The 25,000-nt window shown below is 49.6% G+C and overlaps 1 protein-coding gene across 1 annotated transcript in view; it reads right to left on the reverse strand.

Moving 5' to 3' along the window:
- The window catches only part of hmcn1 (hemicentin 1), a gene marked incomplete at both ends in the record, with an annotated part of 177,189 nt that overhangs the window by 38,774 nt on the left and 113,415 nt on the right, over positions 1–25,000 (reverse strand). Inside the window, 29 exon segments of the mRNA XM_084459084.1 lie at positions 140–221; positions 391–593; positions 864–977; positions 2,146–2,307; positions 3,120–3,216; positions 3,332–3,519; positions 3,727–3,840; positions 3,928–4,125; positions 4,375–4,525; positions 4,603–4,748; positions 4,856–4,969; positions 5,118–5,291; positions 6,423–6,614; positions 7,881–7,967; positions 8,082–8,195; positions 9,112–9,279; positions 9,635–9,916; positions 10,689–10,844; positions 11,143–11,265; positions 14,326–14,422; positions 14,924–15,099; positions 17,608–17,731; positions 17,908–18,059; positions 20,900–21,076; positions 22,230–22,331; positions 22,967–23,090; positions 23,508–23,662; positions 24,215–24,384; positions 24,853–24,961. Of these exon segments, the coding sequence (XP_084315210.1) occupies positions 140–221; positions 391–593; positions 864–977; positions 2,146–2,307; positions 3,120–3,216; positions 3,332–3,519; positions 3,727–3,840; positions 3,928–4,125; positions 4,375–4,525; positions 4,603–4,748; positions 4,856–4,969; positions 5,118–5,291; positions 6,423–6,614; positions 7,881–7,967; positions 8,082–8,195; positions 9,112–9,279; positions 9,635–9,916; positions 10,689–10,844; positions 11,143–11,265; positions 14,326–14,422; positions 14,924–15,099; positions 17,608–17,731; positions 17,908–18,059; positions 20,900–21,076; positions 22,230–22,331; positions 22,967–23,090; positions 23,508–23,662; positions 24,215–24,384; positions 24,853–24,961 (4,251 nt within the window).

The following is a 25,000-nucleotide window of genomic DNA, read 5'->3' on the forward strand; positions in this document are numbered from 1 at the left end:
AGAGAGAGAAGGAGGCAGGGAGAGAGGGAGAGAAGGAGGCAGGGAGAGAGGGAGAGAAGGAGGCAGGGAGAGAGAGAGTTACTCTCTTACAGTCAGGTTACAGGTCAGTAGGCTGGTAGTTTCCGGAGCTTTCTCTCACCATAGATGTTGAGGTGGAAGTTCTTGTCCACCTGACCGGCCACGTTGGTGACCTTACAGATGTACTGCCCTGTGTCCGACACCTGAGAAACACACAGACAACACAGGTTTGACCGGCATCATTGAAAAGTGCTCTACCAGTGACTCAACATTCAAGATGTGTGAAAACGCATCAACCCTTCCTTTCCGAGACATACACACACACACACACACACACCCTAACTCCAAACGTCACCCCGCTGCGGTTCTCACCTCTGCCCCTCTGATCTCTAGCATGTGACCCTCTGCCAGGACACGCAGGCTGGGCGACTCGCTCAGCACCCGGCCGTTCTTGTACCAGGCGATGGTGGGGGGGGGCACCGCGTTGGACTCGCACTCCAGAGTCACCGAGCTGCCCACGCGCACACTCACCAACAGGGGGCTGTCCCCACTACTGCCCCTTATGCTGGGGGGGACTGGAGGAGGGGGGGGGGCAGAAACTGGGACGTTAATGTGGGTGTGTGCGTGCGTGTGTGTGCGCATCATTTACAGGAAGCGTTTGTGTGCGTCCGTGCAGGTGTGTGTGTATGTGCTGTATGTGTGTGTGTGACCCAGTGAGGATCATACTGGGCTGAGTTTCCCAGAGGCATTGTAGCGCTACGTTCATCGTAGCGCTACGATGAAAGCCGTAGCTTACGATGAACGTAGCGCTACGATGCCTCTGGGAAACTCCAGGCTGTACTGACCGAGCACGGAGAGGTCGATGACCTTGCGGGCCTCGCCCGCCGGGTTCGTCGCCACGCAGCTGTACTTCCCGCCGTCCGCCATCTTAACCCTCAGGATCTGCAGCGTGCGCCCGCCTGCACAGAGAAACACGGACAAAATGAGAGGAACCTCAACGACGGGACACCGAAAAGAAGGGGTTGGTGAACAGGGGTGAAAATTAACTTTTTGGCTCACGGTGAGTCACCTGCCAAGGGGACTGTAGATGAAAAGATCTACCAGCCAAGTATATATATTTTTCAGATAGCCTTCCGAAATCTAGTCACCAATTGGAAATGTTACCTGCCTTTGGCCGGTGGCAGGTGTTCATTTTCAGCCCTGGTTACATACATAAGTTAAAGCGTGTTAAAGGAGAACGCTCGTTTTTGACAACCTGGACCTTATTTACGGCATATTATAAGACGTTTCACTCACCGAGATCACTTTGGTGTAATTCGGAGGCCTGTAGAAGAAATGTAAAATCCAGCGTGAGCCAAGTATATCCATGTAATGGCGGCGGACGGGGCACTGAGAATGCAGTTTCTAAAAATCTATTTTCTGCGGCGAAACGGTTGTTTTCATCAATCTGTCTTCATGAATCGCTAGTTGTGCTTCCATAGAGCGTAGGCCTGTTGTGGTTTTTCACATGCCTCTGTAATATGATCTTTAGAAACGAAATAGCTTCCTCACTTGCTCCAGCACGCATGCACACAGCGTGCTGGAGCAATGCTTGCGCGCTGTTCGCATGCGTGCTGGAGCAAGTGGGGAAGCTATTTAATTTCTAAAGACGTTTCTAAAGATCAGATTCATAAAGACAGATTGATGAAAACAACCGTTTCGCGGTAGAAAATATATTTTTTAGAAGCTGCATTCTCGGTGCCCCGTCCGCCGCCATTACATGGATATACGCTCACGCTGGATTTTAAATTTCTTCTACAGGCCTCCGAATTACACCAAAGTTATCTCGGTGAGTCAAACGTCTTATAATATGCCGTAAATAAGGTCCAGGTTGTCAAAAACTAGCATTCTCCTTTAACACTCTTTAACTTATGTATGTAACCAGGGCTGAAAATGAACACCTGCCACCGGCCAAATGCAGGTAGATTTCGGAAGGCTATCTGAAAAGAAAAAATACTTGGCTGGTAGATTTTTTCATCTACAGTCCCCTTGGCAGGTGATTCACCGTGAACCAAAAAGTTAATTTTCACCCCTGTATGTAACCCTCCACCCCCCACCCCTCCCGTCCTGGGCCTAAGGAGGCGTTACCTGGCATCATGAACGCGTTGGCGTTGGCCAGCACAGGCCCCCTGTCTTTAAGCCAGCTCAGAGAAGGGGGGGGGATGCCAGTGGCCTCGCACGTCAGAGACACAAAGTTATTCACCACCACTGTCACGTTCTCGGGACTCACTCCTACGATGGTGGGCGGCACTGCAGAGAGAGAGAGAAACGCTCAATATGGTAAATGGACTGCACTTATATAGCGTTTTTTCACCTTAGCAGCACTCAAAGCGCTCTACAATGGCCTCTCATTCACCCATTCACACACACATTCACACACCAATGGCGGTAGCTGCCATGCAAGGTGCTAACCTGCTCATTGGGTGCAATTTGGGGTTAGGTGTCTTGCTCAAGGACACTTCGACATGTGGACAGTCGGAGCTGGGATTCGAACCACTGACCCTTCGATCATTGAACAACCCGCTCTACCAACTGAGCTACAGCCGCCCCCAATAAGATCAATCCATCCACTCCCTAGTCTATTCCTCCACATCATACACACAGACATACACCAGCCCACTTCCGGCTTTAGGCCTGGGCCATAGCAAACACACACCAGTATTTGCCATGTCTCTCCCATGTTGTTTTTTAGCTTCTCTTACTCTGAAAATGTAATTTAATGTTATTTATTGCTTTATAAATGTTCTTAGCCGGTAGACAAACATATTCCTGGAGCTTGCTCGATCGCCTTGTTGAGAGGGGTCAGGGAAGAATTTTTACAGCTCACTTATCTGGCCCCCGGGTGATTACTGTTTTTTTGCTTCCCTCTGGAATATGTAGAGAGTGGGTCGTATGCCCACCTCCCTTGTTCTCTGTAAAACGCATTGTGTTGCTTCTGGGTATGAAATGCGCTATACAAATAAAGCTTTGATTGATTGATTGATCTTCATTCAGCTGCCGCTCCGCTCGCAGATAAACCCAAGAACAGTCACAGCTGCGGCGTTTTGGTGTTCAGTTCTCACCGTGGACATTGAGGTTGAAGGATTTCTCCGCGCTGCCTGCCATGTTGTCGGCCACACACGCATAGCGGCCGGTATCGGTCACCTGAGCGTTCAGCACCTGAGAGAGACACGGAACCACACGGACAAGGTCACAACCGACGCCTGGAAGTCACTACTGTGTGATGTGATGTGACACACTCGCCGGAACCTTCCGCCATTGTCGGCCTGGTTACCTGCAGCGCGCGTCCATTGGACAGCAATCTGTGAGGGCCGCTGGAGCCGATTGGCTGGCTGTCCTTCAGCCAGGTGATCTTAGGGGTGGGGCTTCCGTCCACGTGACACTCCAGGAGGGTGGTCTTGTTCACCAGAACCGTCACCTCGTCAGGCAGGTCGCTGTCAGCCCCCCGGATAGAGGGGGGTACTGGGGTAGGACACACACAAACACACACACACACATTTGGAAAAATGCATTTCACCCCTCAGTGATTATTACCATTGTTACAGTTATATACTGTTACTAATGTTACTGTTACCACATAATACAGTTACCCAGCCAGCAGCCTATCAGATAACGGCCGTGTGATTTTTGCGATGGGCCCCTGTGTGCCCTGAGGGCCCCTTTACTCACGCAGCACCCTGACGTCGTACTGGATGGAGTCGTCTCCCGCCTCGTTCACCGCCACGCACGTGTACCTCCCAGAATCCTCAGCCTGAGCCCTGGGGATCTGCAGTACTCGGCCGCCTGCGGATACACCCAATCAGATCTCTCTCTCTCTCGTACGCAAACACACACGCACGCGCTCGCGCTCACACACAACCACACTCTTACCGGGCAAGATGAGCACTCTGTCGTTGGAGGCCAGGGGGCGGCCGTCCTTGTACCAGGTGAGCGTGGGGGGGGGGACGGCGTTGGTCTCGCAGTACAGAGAGATGGGGTTATTCAGGACCACGTCCTTGAAGTCCCCCCCGTTTCCCGGGGTAGAGGTGGTATCACCCACCCCGCCAGGCCTCTGGAACACGGGGGGAACTAACGGGAGAGAGAAAAGGGGGGGGGGGGGTGGAAAAGATATGTGTGTGAGAGAGGGAGACAGACAGAGAATCAGAGAGAGAGAGAAAGAGAGATATACATGGGGCCCTTTCAGCAGGATCAGGATCTCAGTAGTGAGAGTAGTGAGTTCTCCAGACATATCTCAATCTCAATACTGCAATCTACCACCAGGGGGCGCCCCTCTGCCTTAATAAGATAAAGAGCACAATCAATGGGAACCCAGTTCACCTTGTATATTTACATCAAAGTCCTTCTCATCCTCCCCTGCGATGTTGGTGGCGACGCAGGTGTAGCGCCCCGTGTCCGAGACCTGGGCCTGCTTGATCTGGACAATACGGCCGTTAGCCGTGACGGTCACGTGGTCGTCCGCCCTCAAGATCTGGGGACCGGAGAAACATGGTAATTTAGAGGTGTGTGTGTGTGTGTGTGTGCGTGTGTGCGCGGGCGCGTGCTAACCTGCCCGTCCTTGTACCACGTCAGCGATGGTATGGGGATGGCCTGTGCCTCGCACTCCAGGGTCAGGGTGCTGTTGACCTTGATCTTGACCTCTTTCGGGGTCAGCCCCTCCCCCGGAACCTCGTTCTTATTGATCTGGGGAGGAACTGCAGGAGAGAGCGACCCGTTACCAACAAACTGAAAACGTCTCAGTCCGGCGACCCGTAGAAACTCACCCAACGGGCAGGTTAATGTGCGGACTGATGACACTCACCGTAAACTTTGACCTCGTAGTTCTTCAGTGTCTCTCCGGCCTCATTGGTGGCCACGCAGGTGTACCTGCCGGCATCATCCTCTTTGGCGTTGATGATCTGCAGGGTCCTCCCGCCTGCGTGGACGCGCGTACAGGTGTGTGTGGAGGGTGCGCAAGGGAAGACGTTTGCGAAATGAAACATTGCGTCATAAAAAAACACAGAGCGACCTGTTACCTAAGCGGACCAGCTTAATCCTTCAAGAAACATGGTTTGACCCCTGACCTGGAAGTACTCGGATGTTGCTTCGGGACTCGAAGGGGATCCCGTCCTTGAGCCATGTGATGAGGGCAGGGGGGTAGGACTGGACCTCGCACACCAGCGACGTGGGGCTACTCAGGGTGACCGTCACCTCCTCAGCCGAGCCCTCGGGACCCGAGCCCGCGATGGTGGGGGACACTAGGACCAGACAGAGGAGAGAGACACTCACTGAGACCAGACAGAGGAGAGACACACTCACTGGGGACCAGACAGAGGAGAGAGACACTCACTGGGACCAGACAGAGGAGAGACACACTCACTGGGACCAGACAGAGGAGAGAGACACTCACTAGGACCAGACAGAGGAGAGAGACACTCACTGGGACCAGACAGAGGAGAGACACACTCACTGGGACCACACAGAGGAGAGACACACTCACTTGGACCAGACAGAGGAGAGACACACTCACTGGGACCACACAGAGGAGAGACACACTCACTGGGACCAGACAGAGGAGAGAGACACTCACTGAGACCAGACAGAGGAGAGACACACTCACTGAGACCAGACAGAGGAGAGACACACTCACTGGGACCGGACAGAGGAGAGACACACTCACTGGGACCACACAGAGGAGAGACACACTCACTGGGACCACACAGAGGAGAGACACACTCACTGAGACCAGACAGAGGAGAGACACACTCACTGGGACCAGACAGAGGAGAGACACACTCACTGAGACCAGACAGAGGAGAGACATACTCACTGGGACCAGACAGAGGAGAGACACACTCACTGGGACCAGACAGAGGAGAGACATACTCACTGGGACCAGACAGAGGAGAGACACACTCACTGGGACCAGACAGAGGAGAGAGACACTCACTGGGACCACACAGAGGAGAGACACACTCACTAGGACCAGACAGAGGAGAGAGACACTCACTGAGACCAGACAGAGGAGAGACACACTCACTGAGACCAGACAGAGGAGAGAGACACTCACTGGGACCAGACAGAGGAGAGACACACTCACTGCAGGGTCTCTAAATGCTTTAGTAGGTCTTTTTAAATTAGCATACCATTTCAGTTGTCATAAATGATCAATGTAAGCATTCGCCTAGAATTAGAACTCTAGTTTGATCTACTAACGCACAACTAGACTAACTATTTCAAGTTTTCCATGTTTAGTTCACAATAGCATCGGTTCTGACCGTCCGCTTAGATAACATGTTTCATTGGGCACAGAGGTTGGTTGAGTGGTTGGTTGAGTGGTTGATAATGTACTCAGAGTGTGTGTGTGTGTGTGTGTGTGTGTGTCCTACCCAGGACGTTGAGGTTGAAGTTCCTGCTGCGCTCTCCTGCGCTGTTGGACGCTAGGCAGCTGTACCTGCCTGTGTCCGCCACCTGGGCGCCAGAAACCTGGAGGAAGCGTCCGTGAGACAACACCTGGTAGCGCCCGCCTGGGGGCAGCGCCTGCCCGTCCTTCAGCCACATGACCTTTGGCACAGGGTTACCTAGGCAACAGTTATATGAGAGGACATTAACAATATAGCTGAGATATAGCTGAGACTCATAACTCTATGTTTTGTTAGTAATAAGGTATTAATAAGAAACCTAGAACTTCATGGTGATGGGGCAAACATTTTTTTCTTTTTCTTTTCTTTTTTCTTTTTATATTTTATATTCTTTTTATATTTCTAAGTTGAAACTCTAGTATTTCTAGTACAGTGGCACAGTACGTAGCACTGTCACATCACTGCAAGAAGGTCCTGGGTTCGATTCCTGCATGGGATGCCGTTAGCTCTAGGGGGGCGAGTTCTCCCCAAGGTTGTTAGGTGCCCAGGTGGGGTATCTCACAGGTGGGGTATCTCACAGGTGGGGTATCTCACAGGCCTCTGTGTGGAGTTTGCATGTTCTCCCTGTGTCTGTAGGGATTTCTCCCATAAAGAACCCAATACAAAAAATATGCAGAACAGATCGCTAATGCTGTCCGTCCCTGACGAAGACGGACAGGAGTATTTGGATTGGTCCCCAGGAGCAGCTCATGAACACGCCTACTTCCTGCTCCCGGCTACCCTTGGGGGGAAGGACGATGGGATGGCAAACTTCTTCTTCTTCCCCTTCTTCCTCTTCTTCTTCATTCCTTCCTTCTCCCTTCCTTCTTCTTCCTTCCTCTTCTTCCTTCCTCTTCCTTCTTCTTCCTTCCTTCTTCTTCCTTCCTTCTTCTTCCTTCTTCCTTCCTTCCCTTTTCCTTCCTTCTTTCTTCCTTCTTCTTCCTTCCTTCTTCTTCCTTAGTTCCTTCTTCCTTCCTTCCTTTTTCCTTCCTTCATCTTCCTTCCTCTTCTTCCTTCCTTACCTTTTCCTTCCCTCTTCCTTCCTTCTTCTTCCTTAGTTCCTTCTTCCTTCCTTCCTTTTTCCTTCCTTCATCTTCCTTCCTCTTCTTCCTTCCTTACCTTTTCCTTCCCTCTTCCTTCCTTCTTCTTTCTTCCTTCTTCTTCCTTAGTTCCTTCTTCCTTCCTTCCTTTTTCCTTCTTCCTTCCTTCTTCTTCTTCTTCTTCTTCTTCCTTCCTTCCTTCCTTCCTTCCTTCCTTCCTTCCTTCCTTCCTTCCTTCCTTCCTTCCTTCCTTCCTTCCTTCCTTCCTTCCCTTCTTCTCCTCCTCCTCCTTCTCCTTCCTTCCTCACTTCCTTCCTTCTTCGCAGTAGTATATATTCATGGGTATTACAGTTACTCAAGCCTCAGGTGTTAAGTCATGGATTTTCATAGTTATGACACCGCCTACCTGTGACCTCACAGGACAGGGTCACGTTGTGTCTCTCCTTCACTTTAGTGTCCTGCATGGTGCCCTCATCCACCATCCTGGGAGGCACTGTGGGGTGACACACACACAAGGGTTCAGATGAAATACAGACATGTACAACTGGAATGTCTGACTGTAATGAAACAAAAGCCTGTCTACAGAGTTGAGTTCACGTTGAGCTACCAAGGATCTCCAGGTCAAAGTCCTTCTTCTCCTCTCCGGCACTGTTGGACACGACGCAGGTATACCTCCCAGCATCCTCCACTGCCGCATGCATCAGACGCAGGCTCCGCCCCCCTGAGAGATAAACAATCAGACAACTGGTTGAGCTCCAATTGCTAAGATCACCTGAGCAAATACTACACACTTAACACCAACCAGGTACTGCATTCGTTTGATCTTGCTTGGCACAATGGAACCAATGGCCTGTTTTCAAAAATTCAACCCCCACCCACCTGCCACTCCAGGCAGCCTTAAGCGAAAGCCCCTTTGTGGCACTTTCGACACGCTACTGTGATCAAATCATTTTCACAGCCGAGTGTGCTCTCAAATATCAGATTCCGTACCTTTCGTATAATGCCTGATCCAAACTGGCTTTCACCTAACTCTACTTTTATGACCTTATGCCATATCGCCTTCCACACATTCGTCTAGACCAGGGTGGCGGTCAGTCTGCGGTCCAGGTGTGTGTGCGCTGGTCAGCCCGCAGTCCATGGTTGTGGTTGTGATCGTCTGAGATCATGGAGCCAGATAGGGGTCCTGTCTGGTGAAGTCAGAACAGCTGTTTGCTTTGGAAGCCCCGTCTCCAGCTTGTTAAACCGTTAAAAACAAGCTCCACTCTCCCAGAGATTTGTCTTTTCAGATTCTAGAATGTTCTACACTGTTCCTCATCTGGTCTACTGTTGAACTTGGCCTGAGTCAGAATGATACTGTTACAATTTATTACTAGAGGTAATGGCAACGGTTTGACCTCTGAACTCTGGCCAAGAGTCTGAGAGAACCATGTCACTCCTCAGAGGGTTTCAGACCTTCCCAAGTTTCTCCATTCCTTCCCCGTCCATGGAGACTAAACTAACGGCCCTTTCTGGGCACTGAGGTCGAGGATGAAGAAAGGATTTGAGAGAGCGGGGAAACTTAAGACTTAAACCCCCTGAGCCGTAGTCGAGAGAGACCGCCCACGTGTGACAGTGGCCACGTCCAATGGGAAGCTGACCTGACAAGACGCGGACTGAGCTGGAGGCCCTGATTGGGCGGCCGTCCTTCAGCCAGGCGATGGCCGGGAGGGGGATGCCCGAGGCCTCGCAGACGAGCGCTACAGGGTTCTTCACCACCACGCTGACGTTCTCAGGAACCTGGAGAACGCCGCTGATGCTGGGAGGGACTGGGGGGGGGGGGGGGAGATAGACACACACACACAGAAACACATACATAACGTAATTTACATAACATGCATGTTATAACATACGAGATAATCATGTGAGAGCTGACCTGTTGACTAGGACAAACATACAAGGTTGTTTTGATTTGATTTTGATTTGATTTATTTTTAAGACAGGGACAAGGTACAGTAGACATTTACCCTATAGAATAGGGAGAGATGCACTGTACAAAGTTATAGCTAAATAGCTAATTTCCACCCGCAGTCTCTGGGCAAATAAATATACAGTCTTAAAATATGGGACAAATAGTTGTAGGCAGGTCCCAGCATGTGAAAGCCGCGTTCTCGAGTCTCTCACCGTGCACGTTGACGTCATGCTTCCTGTGGGCGTGTCCTGCCAGGTTCAGGGCTGTGCAGGTGTAGCGCCCCGTGTCCGACACCCTGGCGTCTTTGATCTGCAGCCGCCGCCCGTCGTCCAGCACCTGAACGCCTCGCTGTCCCGCCACCGGCCGCCCATCCTTCATCCAGGTGACCGCCGGGCGCGGCACCCCCTCCGCCTCGCACCGCAGGGTGACGTCCCCGCCCCGCGTCACCGTGACGTCGCCGGCCCCGCCCTCGCTGGGTCTGATGGAAGGGCGGACTGAAGTGAGAGGAGCGGGTGAGTGAAGGCCACGCCCCCCTACGCAGTCACTTCCTTCCGTCTAAATGTTCATCAAACATTTCTGTAGCTGTGTTCGGAATCGCTCCCTATTCACTATATAGTGCACTATATAGGGCGTCAGCCATTTTGTTTGTAGTGTCCGAATTCTCCACGGAATTCTTGTCCCCTATATAGTCAACTATTTATTACCCACAATTCACCTTCATTTGCAGGGAACAGTGCATGTACCCTACATTTTCTCCGTTCCCTAGGTAGTTCACTACATGGTGAACCCTATATAGGGAATAGGGAGCGAGGGAACAAGGGAGCGATTCCGAACACAGCTTGGTTCTGTCAAATCAAGTAATCACCTTCTATGAATTATTCTATCTATGTAAACGTTATGTTATGGGAGAGCCCCACTACACCAGTTCAAATTCAGCGAACATAGCGAACGTTTGCGAACGTTAACAAACTATTTTCCGTTAGCTTTGTGTTCGCCGCAAACGTTTGCTAACAGAAGCTAACAGTCTGGAGAGGTAGTTCGCCAGTAACACAACGAGGATCACGATGGACCCAGGCTTGTAGCCTAACGGTATTTTAGAACATTGTTGCGTTTATGCGAACTATTTGGAACGTTCATTCAAAGCCGTTCAAATGTGACCGTTTGGAGAAAACATGTTTGCGACGAACGTTCGCCTCCGTTAGCTGAATTTGAACGCAGCCCAGGACAGATGCTCTGTCCAGGACCTCCATGGAGGCGTCTACATACCGTACACCTGCAGACTGTACTGCTTGGACACGCTGCCGGCGGCGTTGGACGCTGTGCAGCTGTAGGAGGTGGAGTCAGTTCGCTCGGCGCTGGAGACCTGCAGCTGGCGACCGCCCGACAGAACTCTGACCCGGGAGTCTGACTTCAGCTCCGCACCTGAGGTGAGATGCGCACACACACACACATACATACACACACCATACACACACACACACACACACACATATAGTATGAATAACCCCACGCTCAGGCACATTGAAACTCTCTCTCTCTCTCTCTCTCTCTCTCTCTCTCACACACACACACACACACACACACACACACACACACACACACATATAGTATGAATAACCCCACGCTCAGGCACATTGAAACTCTCTCTCTCTCTCTCTCTCACACACACACACACACACACACGCACACACACACACACACGCACACACACCGAGCGTACCGTCTTTTCTCCAGGCGAGGCTGGGAGGGGGGATGCCGCTGGACTCGCACACCAGCGTGATCAGTCCTCCCTGGATCACGGTCAGGAGAGACGTGTCCTCTGAGCCGCGGACACTGGGAGAGACTGGGGATCAACAGGGAAGAGCAGAGTGACCGGCCGGCCTGTAGACACTGATACAACCACACTGCATTCCAGTGGGCAGCACGGCGGCTCAGAGATACAGGTCAGGAGAGAGACCATGTCAGGAGAGAGACCAGGTCAGGAGAGAGAGACCAGGTCAGGAGAGAGACCAGGTCAGGAGAGAGACCAGGTCAGGAGAGAGATACGAGGTCAGGAGAGAGACCAGGTCAGGAGAGAGAGACCAGGTCAGGAGAGAGACCAGGTCAGGAGAGAGACCAGGTCAGGAGAGAGAGACCAGGTCAGGAGAGAGATACCAGGTCAGGAGAGATACCAGGTCAGGAGAGAGAGACCAGGTCAGGAGAGAGAGACCAGGTCAGGAGAGAGACCAGGTCAGGAGAGAGATACCAAGTCAGGAGAGAGACCAGGTCAGGAGAGAGATACCAAGTCAGGAGAGAGACCAGGTCAGGAGAGAGATACCAGGTCAGGAGAGAGATACCAGATCAGGAGAGAGAGACCAGGTCAGGAGAGAGACCAGGTCAGGAGAGAGACCAGGTCAGGAGAGAGATACCAGGTCAGGAGAGAGACCAGGTCAGGAGAGAGAGACCAGGTCAGGAGAGAGATACCAGGTCAGGAGAGAGACCAGGTCAGGACAGAGATACCAGGTCAGGAGAGAGACCAGGTCAGGAGAGAGAGACCAGGTCAGGAGAGAGACCAGGTCAGGAGAGAGACCAGGTCAGGAGAGAGTGACCAGGTCAGGAGAGAGACCAGGTCAGGAGAGAGATACCAGGTCAGGAGAGATACCAGGTCAGGAGAGTGACCAGGTCAGGAGAGAGATACCAGGTCAGGAGAGAGACCAGGTAAGGAGAGATATACCAGGTCAGGAGAGAGAGACCAGGTCAGGAGAGAGAGACCAGGTCAGGAGAGAGACCAGGTCAGGAGAGAGAGACCAGGTCAGGAGAGAGAGACCAGGTCAGGAGAGAGAGACCAGGTCAGGAGAGAGATACCAAGTCAGGAGAGAGAGACCAGGTCAGGAGAGAGATACCAGGTCAGGAGAGAGACCAGGTCAGGAGAGAGACCAGGTCAGGAGAGAGAGACCAGGTCAGGAGAGAGATACCAGGTCAGGAGAGAGAGACCAGGTCAGGAGAGAGATACCAAGTCAGGAGAGAGAGACCAGGTCAGGAGAGAGATACCAGGTCAGGAGAGAGACCAGGTCAGGAGAGAGATACCAAGTCAGGAGAGAGAGACCAGGTCAGGAGAGAGATACCAGGTCAGGAGAGAGACCAGGTCAGGAGAGAGATACCAGGTCAGGAGAGAGACCAGGTCAGGAGAGAGACCAGGTCAGGAGAGAGACCAGGTCAGGAGAGAGATACCAGGTCAGGAGAGAGACCAGGTCAGGAGAGAGACCAGGTCAGGAGAGAGATACCAGGTCAGGAGAGAGATACCAGGTCAGGAGAGAGATACCAAGTCAGGAGAGAGATACCAGGTCAGGAGAGAGACCAGGTCAGGAGAGAGACCAGGTCAGGAGAGAGATACCAAGTCAGGAGAGAGACCAGGTCAGGAGAGGGATACCAAGTCAGGAGAGAGACCAGGTCAGGAGAGAGATACCAGGTCAGGAGAGAGATACCAGGTCAGGAGAGAGAGACCAGGTCAGGAGAGAGACCAGGTCAGGAGAGATACCAGGTCAGGAGAGAGATACCAGGTCAGGAGAGAGAGACCAGGTCAGGAGAGAGACCAGGTCAGGAGAGAGATACCAAGTCAGGAGAGAGATACCAGGTCAGGAGAGAGATACCAGGTCAGGAGAGAGACCAGGTCAGGAGAGAGAGAGAGTATTTGTGGGCAGCACGGTGGCTCAGTGGTTAGCACCGTCGCCTCACAGCAAGAAGGTCCTGGGTTCGAATCCCGGTCGTTCCAGGTCCTTTCTGTGTGGAGTTTGCATGTTCTCCTGCGTGGGTTCCCTCCGGGTACTCCGGCTTCCCCCACCATCATAAAGACATGCGACGTGTGAATGAATGGATGTTGGTGGTGGTCGGAGGGGCCGTAGGCGCTGATTGGCAGCCACGCTTCTGTCAGTCTGCCCCAGGGCAGCTGTGGCTACAGATGTATCTTACCACCACCGCTATGACTGTGTCTGAATGAATACTGGACTCTGTAAAGCGCTCTGGGTATCATGAAGGGCGCTATATAAATCCAACTTGATTGATTGATTGATATACTGTATAACGCTAATGTTGGAACAAACTGTGACGACTCCGAGACGCCAGCAGGGGGGGCTCTCACTCTGCGTTCTCCGCTCAAGCCAAACCCTCTATGGTTTAGTGGTGTGCACATACGCGTATTATCCTACAGCATATCCACATCTGTTCTGAAGGACACACATACTGTGCTCAGCCCCACCTATACACACGCATGCACCAAAAAATGCATTAGCACATGCATACACACACACACACACACACACACACACACACACACACACACTTTCTCTCTCTCTCTCTCTTGTCTCACACAACTGTGAGGTGTCCACAGATCCAACATAAACATTAACGTCAGATCACACCAAACAGCTGGGCGCCATGGTAACGCTTCAGCGCGATCTTCCCAGAAGTCCTGATCAACAACTGGGCCGGCTCAGTTAGCGCCCCGCAGAGCGGCTGGGTCACGGCCACGTCTTCCACAATGAGCTCACATTGGATATCAGAATGGAGACAATGTTACCCAGCAAACACGCAACGTCAGGGAGACGTTCAGATCCCGTCTTAATAACGTCCGTCGGTCCTGAACCCCGTTTGTTCGTCTGCTGGACCCCTCAATATTCACACGTCTGGCTTGGACCCCTCTAAGACGTCTGTGGACGTGCAAAACGGGTTCAATATCTGAACGTTAAAAAAAAACATTCATTCTGGCTCCTAATTGGATGTCTTTGGACGTCCGAAAAAAGACAAAAGACGTCTAAAAGACGTCTTTTAGACGTGTCTTTGCTCAGTGGGTAGTCAGTCATCCGAGGTACGCACACACATGCTTACAGCTACACACACACACACACACACACACTCTCTCACTCACCCCAGACGTTAAGGTTGTAGTTCTTCTCAGTCTTGCCAGCGACGTTGGTGGCCTCGCAGGTGTACCTGCCTGAGTCCTGCACCTGAGCACTGTCAATCTGCCAATCACATTAACAGACAGACCATGTGAGAGGCGGGACAGGGCTGTCAGTCACACTCAACAACCAATGAAAGGGTCATAATAAAGGGGAGAGTGAGGCAGTGTTAATTTTGACAGCAAATCTTTATTATAGTCTTCTGACTAAAATGCTATTTAGTATTTGTCATGTTTTAGTCATGTTTTGAATTGTTGTTGTTTTAGTCGTCCTTTAGTATTCCTGGAGGAAACATCTGTTACACTGATGGACAAAACTGTGGAATTATATTTCTATGCACTCTTCTTGCCTGTGTTAAATTTTTTTCCACGATATTCACGGAAATCTCAGCATTCTGATTGGAACCCTTCCCAAATCGTCCTTCGCTAACATTTTCTAGACTAGTTTGTATTTGTTGATGAAAATGTTAATAGATTTCGTCCTAGTTTTTGTCATCGTAAATTCGTTTTTATGTAGTTGTCGTCTTGTGTTAACGGAATGAACAGTGGAGCGAGATGTCTGTACCTTTAGCAGCCTCCCGTCCTCAGACACAGTCTGTCCCGGCGTCCTGAAGGACAGGCGGCCATCTTTGCGCCAAGACAAGGTGGGTGGGGGAATGGCGTCGCTCTGGCAACGCAGCTCTACGGGACGACCCAGCATCACTGTGGTGTTCACCTCTTCACCCATGATGTTAGGTGGCACTGTGAGGAACACAAACACACAAAACCCTAATTAACATGAGCCCACTTGGCCTACGTTTCCCACGATGCAGCTGGAACCAGGCAGAATTCCAGACCCCAGACAGTGACCCCAGCGTTGAGGACAGACTGGCTCTGGGAAAAGATCTCAGAACAATGAAAAATAAGGTCTCCACCCTCGGCATAATGCTGTCTCTGATCTCAACAGACAAGCATCAACCTCTTAGAAGAGGCAATTTCACTAATGGTCCCCTCTTCAACATCTAAGACAATAAAAGACCTCTGATCTAATGTCTAGTCCTGAAACAATGTCGTCGGACCGTTGCTTTCTCAATACGTATTCTCAGATCCGACCAGACCCATAATATGTTCACAGGCCAACGGCCTAGCAGTCGGCCAGACAGAGGATGCTTTTGTGGAATGTTGACAATTACTAAAACAAATGTGCTTTTATTTCTCTGGCCGCCCTCCTTTGATCTTTTAAGACGCTGACGACAGATGTTCGTGCACATCCTTACGGTGGATGTTTGTTACACAACAACAAAGTTCAAAGTGGCACAGAGGCATGAACAGACGTGCATGTGCACACACACACGCATAAGTGCACATATGTACATGCACAAACACATTCGCACAGTAACACAATACGCCAATCTGTCTGTTGAAAACTCAAATTTCACCTCTCTAGAGTAATTACGAGAAATGGGAGTGAACTTGAACGGATTCTGAACTAAACTGACATGGCTTATGTGAACCACGTTTTCTCCCTTCACATGTGACTTTGTCAAAGTTGCTTTGAGCAGTCATTCCAACTCTGTAGAATATTGTATATTTAAGTATTTGACCACGAGAGGCAGTGGGTTACAGGGGATTTTACCACAGCTACGGGGCGTTGTTAGCCTAGAACCCCCGTAGCTGTGGTAAAATCCTGTGTAACCCACTGTCTCCAGTGGTCAATTGCTTTTCTACAACGTTTACTACATATATATATTCACAAAAAACACTCAGTAGTAACATTCAATCATTTATTTACTGATCATTCTTATCATTTTAGTATTTACAAAATCTTTCGCGATAGGCTATAGTTCTGGATTAAATGGTTGCCGGGCAACATAGGCTATCTCGCCTATTTGGGTTGGCCTTGTTCGCATAAACCATAAGGCATAATTCGGGTGGTTCACGTTTATTTGAATATTTCCAGCCATGGTGCAGTTATTTAAACAGTTCTCCAGAGCACTCGTTTTTGCTGGTAGGGGTGTGGAAGTGTTGGAGTCGGACTGATGAGTGCGTTTTTGTAAAAGGATACGAAAAAGGCGAGGTTGCTGCGAGTGGTTGCTACGCAAAGCACAGCCTACCGCTTGATGTCATCAATGGCCTCGTCAATGAGATTGACGGCGCATTCATACTAATTGTTATACAGTCGCAGCCGTGGGTTACAGAGTATTTTACCACGGCTGCTAGCCAATCAGAATCGAGTATCCAAACTCTCCGTTGTAGAATAAAAGGCTGGTTCTGTACTCACCGTACACACGCAGGTCATATTAAAAGGCTGGTACTGTACTCACCGTACACACGCAGGTCATATTAAAAGGCTGGTACTGTACTCACCGTACACACGCAGGTCATATTAAAAGGCTGGTACTGTACTCACCGTACACACGCAGGTCATATTAAAAGGTTGGTACTGTACTCACCGTACACACGCAGGTCATATTAAAAGGCTGGTACTGTACTCACCGTACACACGCAGGTCATATTAAAAGGCTGGTACTGTACTCACCGTACACACGCAGGTCATATTAAAAGGCTGGTACTGTACTCAGCGTACACACGCAGGTCATATTAAAAGGCTGTTACTGTACTCACCGTACACACGCAGGTCATATTAAAAGGCTGGTACTGTACTCACCGTACACACGCAGGTCATATTAAAAGGCTGGTACTGTACTCACCGTACACACGCAGGTCATATTAAAAGGCTGGTTCTGTACTCACCGTACACACGCAGGTCATATTAAAAGGCTGGTACTGTACTCAGCGTACACACGCAGGTCATATTAAAAGGCTGTTACTGTACTCACCGTACACACGCAGGTCATATTAAAAGGCTGGTACTGTACTACACACGCAGGTCATATTAAAAGGCTGGTTCTGTACTCACCGTACACACGAAGGTCATATTAAAAGGTTGGTACTGTACTCAGCGTACACACGCAGGTCATATTAAAAGGTTGGTACTGTACTCAGCGTACACACGCAGGTCATATTAAAAGCTTGGTACTGTACTCACCGTACACACGCAGGTCATATTAAAAGGTTGGTACTGTACTCAGCGTACACACGCAGGTCATATTAAAAGGTTGGTACTGTACTCACCGTACACACGCAGGTCATATTAAAAGCTTGGTACTGTACTCACCGTACACACGCAGGTCATATTAAAAGGCTGGTCCTGTACTCACTGTACACACGCAGGTCATATTAAAAGGCTGGTACTGTAACTGTACTCACCGTACACACGCAGGTCATATTCTCGGTGCTGTTCTCCTCCAGCGTTCACAGCTACACAGGTGTACCTCCCAGTATCACTGACCTGGGCACTGCTGAGAGACAGGACTCTGCCGCGGGACAGCACCTACACACACACACACACACACACACACACACACACACGCGTCAGAGAAGCGTAATGATCTAACCCCCAGCTATTCCTCCCCCATATGCCTTTCTGAACAACACACACACCTCCAGATAGACAGAACCAAGATAAAAACACACAGTCCTCACAAACGAGGAGGAGAGAGTGGTCACCTGTATGCCATCTGAAACGCTGACCACGGGGCTGCCATCTTTGAGCCAGGTGAGGCTGGGCAGAGGCTCTCCCGTAGCCTCACACTCCAGCCTGGCGGCCTCGTTCACCAGCACGGTCACCGTGCCCCCTCGGCCCGAGATGGTAGGGGGCACTGCCGGGGGGGGGGGGGGGGGGGGGAGAGAGAAGGGAACATTACACACAACAGACAAACACACACACACGCATGCATACGCTCACGCACACTGTCTCTCTCTCTGTCGTGGGCGTATCCGATGACATCACCCTGTCTGATCCAGAGTGGTTCAACACAGAGCACATGTGCCTCCTCCTCCGAGGAGAGAAGCGCTTTAACCCTTTTAATACGACCACGTCACCGGCAACATGTTAAAAATATCTAACAAATATTTAATAATATTAAAAAAATATCTAACAAATCTAAAAAAATTCCTCACTCCAACACTTACTGAAAGCTGAGAAATTGCGCTTTCTAGTATTATAGGGAAAATCCAATTAATATTTGAAATGTTGTCACTTTATTTTCAAGGTTAAATGCTCTGCTCTCCCCTAGACTTGAATGCTCTAAATGTGGATTTAATTAGAACACTAATGGGTTCAATCATGGAAACGGACATCCCCTCCCCGTCCACCGCTGTCCCAGGGCTGGTGGGACAGGGGATTGTGGGAAATGCCTTTGATTCCAGGCAACATGTGCTTCACTGGTCCAAAGGCATTGCTGTGTAACTAATTAGCAGCATCTGTGCGGGCGCTGACCCAAAACCCTTCTCTATTCCTTCCCTTAACCCTTTTAACCCTGAAAATACGGTGACAACATTTCGAATATTAATTGGATTTTCCCTATAATACTAGAAAGCGCAGTTTCTCAGCTTTCAGCAAGTGTTGGAGTGAGGAATTTTTTAGATTTGTTAGATATTTTTAAAAAATATTATTAAATATTTGTTAGATATTTTTAAAATGTTGCCGGTGACGTGGTCGTATTAAAAGGGTTAAGGATAGGGGGACAGTGGAGGGTAAACCCAAGTCAACTCAGTTTACCACCGCGTTGAAATGAGGCTGAGAGTTCATGTATTTTCTGATCAATCAATGAGGGGACTTTGGTAAAAAGAAAGAGAACGCACACAATTTGATGAGGTGCTGAACCCAGGGACACAATGGTCCTCATTCCTGAACGCAGTTAAGAAAAAGTTAAGAAGAAATTTCTTCTTAGCTCCACTTATGAAGTTCCCGGGACAATTCTGGCATTCCTGAATGATTTCTTATCTGGGATTTGTTCTTATCTAAGAACAGGATTTAAGAACGCGGAAATGCAGTTATAGGCCAGATTGGAGTGCGCCCATGTTAGCAAGGGCTGAATATATGAGAAATCGCGTTCACATCAATTCTACAGACATCCTAGGTTTGAAATAATAAAAATAAAAAATATGAGAATATTTGTATCATTTCCAATTACGTTTCACATTTATAGTCATATAGGCTACACTCGCGGCTCACATTCTCTACGCTACGATCGGCTTGTTGGTGCCTGGAATATTGTGTGCAAGATGGCTGAATATTTTTCAGATTTTGAGGATACAGAAGATGACTTAGAATATGATGGAAGCCGATCGTAGCGTAGAGAATGTGAGCCGTGAGTGTAGCCTACAGACGGAGAATAGCCAGTCTGCGCGCTGTGCTCTGCGCATGCGTGCTGGAGCAAGTGGGAAAGCTGTATTTCGTTTCTAAAGACGTTTCTAAAGATCATATTACAAGGGCATTTGAAAACCACAACACGCACTCTACGACAACACAACTAGCGATTCATAAACAATAGATTGATGGAAACAACCGTTTCGCGGCAGAAAATACATTTTATAGAAGCTGCATTCTCGGTGCCCCGTCCGCCGCCATTACATGGATATACTTGGCTCGCGCTGGATTTTACATTTCTTCTACAGGCCTCCAATTACACCAAAGTTATCTCGGTGAGTGAAACGTCTTATAATATGCCGCAAATAAGGTCCAGGTTGTCGAAAAAGAGCCTTCTCCTTTAAGTAGGGGAGCACAGGTTTAAGACCACATTTCCACGCGTTCATAAATCCGGCGGGGATCTTTCTTGGGTTGGTCATACGAAGTTCCTAAGAAGACATTTAAGAAGACACTTGTTCAGGAATGAGGTCCAATGATCTCACATTTAAAAAGGGAGGGTCGCACACTCCATAGCTCCAATGCAAGTGTAGCCTACTTTATTTACACCAACGTTTCGTCAGCAAGCTGCCGTCCTCAGGAACAAATGTGTGAAAGCCCTGAGGAAGGCAGCTGGCTGGCGAAACGTTGGCGTAAATAAAGTATACTTGCATTGGAGCTGTGGAGTGTGCGACCCTCCCTTCTTAAATTTGAGATCAATGAGGGGAAACAAGGTGTGTAAAGTGCACTCACCAGGCGTTGACCCACCTTTGTATTTACCATGGTAAATAGTAGTGCACTACACCCCTGCTTAAAGGCCGCTTCAGACGAGGAGCGATATCCGCGCATTGTAATTCATTTTCAATGAGAGAGGCGAGCGGACAATTTGGGAGCCGCGGACAATCTGGGGCGGAGCGGCAAGCGGGCGCGACCCCGTGAAATTGTCGCGCGCGTGCTCGTTTCGTGCACAGTTTTTCATATGCTAAAATTGACTGTAAATCCACTTTAAAGCTGATATTTCAAATAATAACTGACTGAGGGAAAGTGCCCCCCGGCACCCATGGGCGGTTCGCCTCTCTTCCTCCTGTCCTCCTCAGTTTTTTGAGTCACCAGCCGCCACTGGGCTAGACTACAGAAGAACGTGTAAACTGAGAGAAGTTATCATGATATGGAATGCTACAGTACAATGCTGTAGCTCTTTTGATGTCTTGTGGAGATTTGTATGTGGTGGACTCAAGTCAGCGCAAGTCAGAGTAGAGGGACAACCTTGCAACAATGCAGCGATGGTCAAGGGGTCAAGGGGTCACCCACCGTACACCTGGAGCCTATGGTATATCTCTGCTTTTCCTGCTACGTTGACCGCTAAGCAGCGGTACAGTCCTGCATCAGAGAGCTGAGCACGGTCGATCTCCAGCACCTGACCACGTTTCAGGATGGTCACCCCAGCTGCGCTGGTCAGGGGTCGGCCATCTTTATACCAGGTGATGGCTGAACACAGAGGAGACAGAGAACAGGAGAACACTATCATCGTCTGTGAATACATAAAATGTAAATGTTAAAAAACCACTAAAAACACATCTTTTCTCCGTGGCCTTCTTAAAATCGCTCTGCATACTTTGATCCTTTTTTATCGTTCTGTGTATCATGCACGTCTTTTTGTCTTCTGTTCTTTGTTTTATTATTTATCAGTCTGTGATATTTTATTTTAAAGTCTGTTTAGTCTGTTATATGTTATGCTGTTTTAACTCACATGTTGTACAGCACTTTGATCAGCTTTGGTTGCTTTTAAATGTGCTTTATAAATAAAACCGACTTGACTTCCAGAATCTGAAAACCCAAATAAATTCAAAATAACTGACAGTTTAATAAACATATGGGAATGTTGTGTTCACCCCATCCCAGACGCTTTCATGTCTAGAATAGAATAGAATGCAAGCTCAAGACATTCCCGTTGTCTGGACCCAGGCTTTGTGAGTTCTTTATCGCTCTGCTCCATCCAAGCAAAGTGTTTTGTTAGTGTTTAACAAGCTGCTCTAACTGAGCCGTGCTCAGAACTGGCTGGAGTTCAACTACTGGCAGCCAGGCCAGGGCAGCAACGCGAGCGAGAGAGACGGGGGGAAATAGTTGCGCTCCAAAATGCTTACAGGTGTTTAAAATGGTAAATGGACTGCACTTATATAGCGCTTTTCCACCTTAGCGGCACTCAAAGCGCTTTACAATGGCCTCTCATTCACCCATTCACACACCAATGGCGGTAGCTGCCATGCAAGGCGCTAACCTGCTCATTGGGGTTAGGTGTCTTGCTCAAGGACACTTCGACATGTGGACAGTCGGAGCTGGGATTCGAACCACTGACCCTTCGATCATTGAACGACCCGCTCTACCAACTGAGCTACAGCCGCCCCGTGAAAAATGAGCTTGCGTATGATTAAAATATTCCTCGGATATCATATTTTAGAGAAACACCTGAAGGAAATGCAGAAATGTCCCCGAGCCACAAACTTGACTACTGTAATATACACATCGGTACAGTCATGTGGGTATTTATGTTTCCATTGTGAGGGTTGGATGAGAGTGGAGTGTGTTTGACCACAGGTCATCCCGTCCCTGCTACCAGAGGGGTCAGAAGGGCGGAGCTTACCTGGCAGAGGACTGCCTGTGGCTTTGCACTCTAGCTTAGTAGGGTAGCTAGCCAGGATAGTCTCGTTGAAGGTCTCGCCTGAGTATGGAATGCTAGGAGGCTCTGAGAAACACGCATGCGCACACACACACACACACACACACACACACACACACACACACACAGTAACATATATAGACCCACATACCTGACTATGACAAGTAATGTATTACACAGGATGGGTTGTCAAAACATTAGTATCAACCACAGATCATATCACAATTGTGTCATTGATTATAGATAATTTGCACAATTAATTACATTGAAACAATGAATTACACTGAAACAATGAATTAAGTTTAACTGTTGCATTAGATAGACATGCAATAAAAGAGAGAGGAGCAGAGCAGAGTGACGAGGAGAGAGAGAGAGATGAACGCCGTCCCTAAACACACACAGAAGCTGTGTTCGGAATCGCTCCCTCGTTCCCTCACTCCCTATTCCCTATCTAGGGTTCACCATGTAGTGAACTACCTAGGGAACGGAGAAAATGTAGGGTACATGCACTGTTCCCTGCAAATCAAGGTGAATAGTGGGTAATAAATAGTGGACTATATAGGGAACGAAAATTCCGTGGAGAATTCGGACACTACAAACAAAATGGCTGACGCCCTATATAGTGCACTATATAGTGAATAGGGAGCGATTCCGAACACAGCTAGAGAGACTGGCAGAGATACCAAGAGGGGTCTCTTTACCATGGACACTGAGGCGGATGTGCTGCTGGGCTTCTCCTGCTGCGTTGGTTGCCACACATGTGTATCTCCCAGCATCCTCTGCTCTGGCTTCCGTGATCTGCAAGGTTCTACCTGCCAACTCCAGCTATGGGAACACACACACACACACACACACACACACACACACACACAGAGAACGAATTCAACGTGTAAATATTGTGTGTGTTTGTGTGTGGGGGGGTTTGGGTAAATGGTAAATGGACGGCACTTATATAGCGCTTTTTCATCCTTAGCGGCACTCAAAGCGCTTTACAATGGCCTCTCATTCACCCATTCACACACACATTCACACACCAATGGCGGCAGCTGCCATGCAAGGTGCTAACCTGCTCATTGGGAGCAATTTGGGGTTAGGTGTCTTGCTCAAGGACACTTCGACATGTGGACAGTCGGAGCCGGGATTCGAACCACTGACCCTTCGATCACTGAACGACCCGCTCTACCAACTGAGCTACAGCCGCCCCCCAGAAGGACAGGGTAAAGCAGGTGTTGTGTCTGGTACCCTCAGGTGTTCCTGCGCCGTGTCCACAGGCCGTCCGTGTTTGAGCCAGGTGATGCTGGGAGGGGGGACGCCCCCGGGGACACACTGGAGACTGACGGGCTTGTGGAGGACCACGGAGCGCTCGGCAGAACCCGAGGCCCGGATGGAGGGAGGGACTGGAGAGGAAGAACGATGGAGCCATCAAACACACAACGGACGACTGGAATTCAGTCACGATCAAAGATGGAGTTGGGAAAAAAGGAGGTTGTATTTACCCCAGATAAGAACCTCCGCTTGCTTGCATTCAGACCCGAAGTTACCGTATGCATCGTGATAACATTCAAATGTTTGAAATGTAATTTAATGTAATGTATTGCTTTATAAATGTTCTTAGCCGGTAGACAAACATACTCCAGGAGCTTGCTCGATCGCCTTGTTGAGAGGGGTCAGGGAAGAATTTTTACAGCTCACTTATCTGGCCCCCGGGTGATACTGTTTTTTTGCTTCCCTCTGGAATATGTAGAGAGTGGGTCGTATGCCCACCTCCCTTGTTCTCTGTAAAGCGCATTGTGTTGCCTCTGGGTATGAAATGCGCTATACAAATAAAGCTTTGATTGATTGATTGATTGATTGATTGATTGATTGATTGGTTGATTGATTTATTCAGCCAATAGACCAGCGTTATATTATGTAACTAGACGTGTGCGTGACGGAAACGGTGTGCTAACCATGGACGGCCACGTTGAAGTCTCTCTCGTGGTCGCCTGCCTCGTTGGTGGCCACGCACTGGAAGCGAGCCGTGTCAGACACCTGGGCACGAGAGACCAGTAGCCGACGACCACTTGCCCCGATTCGGACGCCCTCGCCCTGCCTCACGGGCTGACCGTCCTTAAACCACCTACAGAATGCACAGACAAGTACTGTAGGCCGGGAGGGTTAAGGTGTGTGTGTGTGTTTCTATGTGCGTGTGTATGTGTGTGTGTGTGTCTGTACATGCGTGTGTGCGCACGCGTGTGTTTGTGTGTTTCTACGTGCGTTTGTATGTGTGTGTGTCTGTGTGTGTTTGTACATACGTGTGTTTGCGCATGCGTGTGTTTGTGTGTTTCTACGTGCGTGTGTGTGTGTTTGTACATGCGTGTGTGCGCACGCGTGTGTTTGTGTGTTTCTACGTGCGTGTGTATGTGTGTGTGTGTGTGTGTTTGTACATGCGTGTTATGCGCACGCGTGTGTTTGTGTGTTTCTACGTGCGTTTGTATGTGTGTGTGTGTGTGTTTGTACATGCGTGTGTGCGCACGCGTGTGTTTGTGTGTTTCTATGTGCGTGTGTATGTGTGTGTGTGTGTGCGTGTGTGAGACAGAAGACGTACGCGATAGCGGGCGCAGGGGTTCCTGTGGCGTGACACTCCAGCTCCAGAGGGCTGTCGATGACCACCGTGGCGTCTGTGACCTCGCCACCTCCCTGAATGAACGGGGGTACTGCAAAAACACGCAGACCGCCAAAACAACGTTTTCAAT

The sequence above is a fragment of the Borostomias antarcticus genome (genome assembly GCF_949987555.1).
Source record: "Borostomias antarcticus genome assembly, chromosome: 26".
NCBI lineage: Eukaryota > Metazoa > Chordata > Actinopteri > Stomiiformes > Stomiidae > Borostomias > Borostomias antarcticus.